Raw genomic sequence first — 2,584 nt, forward strand, 5'->3', positions numbered from 1 at the left:
TCATGTCGATGCTCCACTGCGAAACAGAAGTTATAAGGAATTATTTCCAGTGCAAATTTTGAGGACGACAGAAGAACAGTTAGCAACGGACTGGGGCGGAAAGAGAAAAACGAAAAATTGCTAGTGTAATAGCAAGGAAGAAACAAGAACAAAATATTTTACAGTTGGCGACGGAATGAGGCGGAAAGGGAGAAAAACAAATGAGCACTCAGTACAACAACAACTGGGTACTACCTCCAATTTGTAACATTGTTTTCGAAAACCCTAATATACCCTTTTACTTTTTGTTTAATGGGTATTACTGAGTTGCTTTTGCCAAATGATAATATTTATTAAAATTACAAAACCACTGCGGTGGGGTCTTGGAAAGTAGCCGCATTACAGCACACTGTGTAACCTGCTTCCCTTGCAGTACTAAATGTGAGTCCTGAAGGACAATTAATTTTAGTGCAAAAACGATGATCGCTCCTGCTTGGTATTTCATATCTATTGTTGTAGGTCAGGAAGACCAAGCTCTGAGTCCCACTTCCGTCCGCCTTCGTTTTGGTTATTTTCTTGTATAACCATGCGGGCACTGGATTCTTTGCGCCTTCGATAAGATAGGCTAACTTGTCAACGCGACCTCGTTTTAGTTTCAGAACACCAAAAGCTCCAGTTCTAACAATTAATCCATGGTCATCCACCGGGAGATTTTGCACCCACCTCTCGATTATGTTCCAATTTCCTGAATTAATGCTAGCGAACTGGGGCACCACGTTAACCAGCTTATATGTTGAGCTTAGTTGATCTTCGAAGAGAAAGTCTGAGGAGGCGGTCAGGTGTCCACGATTAATAACCTCAGCTCCATTGGCTACATAGTTTTGCCGTTCCCCATAGATTTTCTTAAATCTATCGTATATTTCGCCCTTGAAAAACGAGTTGGCATGAAAGGGCGACATTACTGGAGATGGAGAGAACAATTTATCCAGCGGACGTGGAAGATCTATTAAAATGATATATTTGATTAAATTGCTATTTAAATTGTTTTCTTTCACCACTCACTTATTTTCTTTGGGTATATTCTGGCCTGTGAGAAACGGGCTCTTAAAGCCGTTGTATCGTAGCACACGTCATACAAAGTCAGGAATTTTCCATCGATCTTATGTCCAATGGAATACATAGTTTCCTTACAATCAGCATAAGGGGTTTTGTCACCATTATATAGCTCAACTGTGCCTTCAGGAGGTTTTGTTGTGCAACGAAGGGGCATCGGAGGATCGAAATAATTTCGTTTGCCATTGCTTTTGCAGGTTGTTGAATGAATTTCCCCGTCACCACAATGCATAGTTAGGGTTACATCCTGTTTTACCACCGATGATAGTTGTAGTTGAAGATTACCCTCGCTATCCTGATAGGTGAAAATCCCATTGGAGCCAGAAACGTCTCTGAACGAGAATTGGCAATGTCCTCTCACTTGGCTTGCTGTTTGTATAATAAATAAATGATTAATTTGTACTTCATTTATTAGTTTTTCTATATTTACCAAGAAGTGTGGTCAATAAAAGTAGATAGACTTTCCCCATCGTCCTTTCCTTTAGCACTGAGCAATCTGGCTTGCTTAAAGCCTAATTTATACTCTAACGCTGAGGTTTATTTCTGTTAGGGCAACTCGACGAACGAACACCCTTTAGGTGATTATTCTTATAAGTGTGTTATATTATTTAATCTAGAGTATGAAGATTTGCATGTTACTGCATACGAGTATATGACGTTTTTCGGCTTATCGCAATATAATTCTTATCAAAAAGATTATTGAAAAACAGCTTGCTTGCAATTTTATATGTATGTACGGGTATATAGTCGTATAAAGACAATGGTGTTCGGGGAAAATTGGCATGATAAAGTTGATAGACAGTTAATATTAATTACTATAAAAAGATTTTAATTCAAGCAAAATGACTTACTCAACTTCTTTAGAATCTGCTTGTTCAATCAAAATTTTCTTATTACTGAGATCAAGATACGCAAAGACTTCTTTACATCTCTTACATGCTTTTTAATCTGTAAAACTTTGCTCTTTTTACTTATTAAACTGTAAAAATAAACAATAATTTTTTCATAAAAGTATCAAAAATGTATGTCCCTAGTAAGGCTTAAGATTTGCCTTCTGAAACCATTTTAAAAATATTGATAAAATCTGAATTCATTTCAAATTAAAACGCTGTTTCCCTCACAAATAAATAGTTCTTTCATATCCTTTAAAACCATCTTATATCCTTTTTGAATAACTGTCAAAATATGAAAACAAAAGCCAGCACATGAGCATCAAATATGTTTTCTTATCTCGCCAGGATCTCTCAACTTTCTGCCTTAAAATATTATTTTGGTTGTTGTCAAAATAAAGGACTAGAGATGGAGATGGGCCTGGACCCTGACCACTTTTCCCTGCAGATCGAGATTTCTGTTGATTTCGAATCGCCGATACTGCAGCTCGACCACTTCAAAAGTGTTTATCCCAAAGGTCCTGGGTCAAAATGTTTCAGTTCTGAGCGGAGATTTTAACGCGGATGCTGTTGGTCCCGAAAATCAACCCTCGGCATCTAGC

At 37.6% G+C, this 2,584-nt stretch overlaps 1 protein-coding gene across 1 annotated transcript; it reads right to left on the reverse strand.

Moving 5' to 3' along the window:
- On the reverse strand, positions 1–1,170 carry LOC108118316. The gene is made up of 3 exons (XM_017230932.2): positions 1,042–1,170; positions 703–982; positions 1–16 (listed from the first exon to the last, which is right to left on the reverse strand). The coding sequence occupies exons 1-3, from the start codon at positions 1,157–1,159 to the stop codon at positions 1–3; spliced, it is 414 nt and encodes a 137-aa protein (XP_017086421.2). The 5' UTR covers positions 1,160–1,170.
- Positions 1,171–2,584: the final 1,414 nt, after the last annotated feature.

Source organism: Drosophila eugracilis, unplaced genomic scaffold (assembly GCF_018153835.1).
Source record: "Drosophila eugracilis isolate 14026-0451.02 unplaced genomic scaffold, ASM1815383v1 contig_1197, whole genome shotgun sequence".
NCBI lineage: Eukaryota > Metazoa > Arthropoda > Insecta > Diptera > Drosophilidae > Drosophila > Drosophila eugracilis.

Coding starts and splice junctions, on each gene's coding strand:
- LOC108118316 (XM_017230932.2), bottom strand. CDS start 1,159: ATGTATTCCATTGGACATAAGATCGATGGAAAATTCCTGACTTTGTAT. Junction 983..1,041: donor AATATACCCAAAGAAAATAA/GTGAGTGGTGAA, acceptor TCATTTTAATAG/ATCTTCCACGTCCGCTGGAT.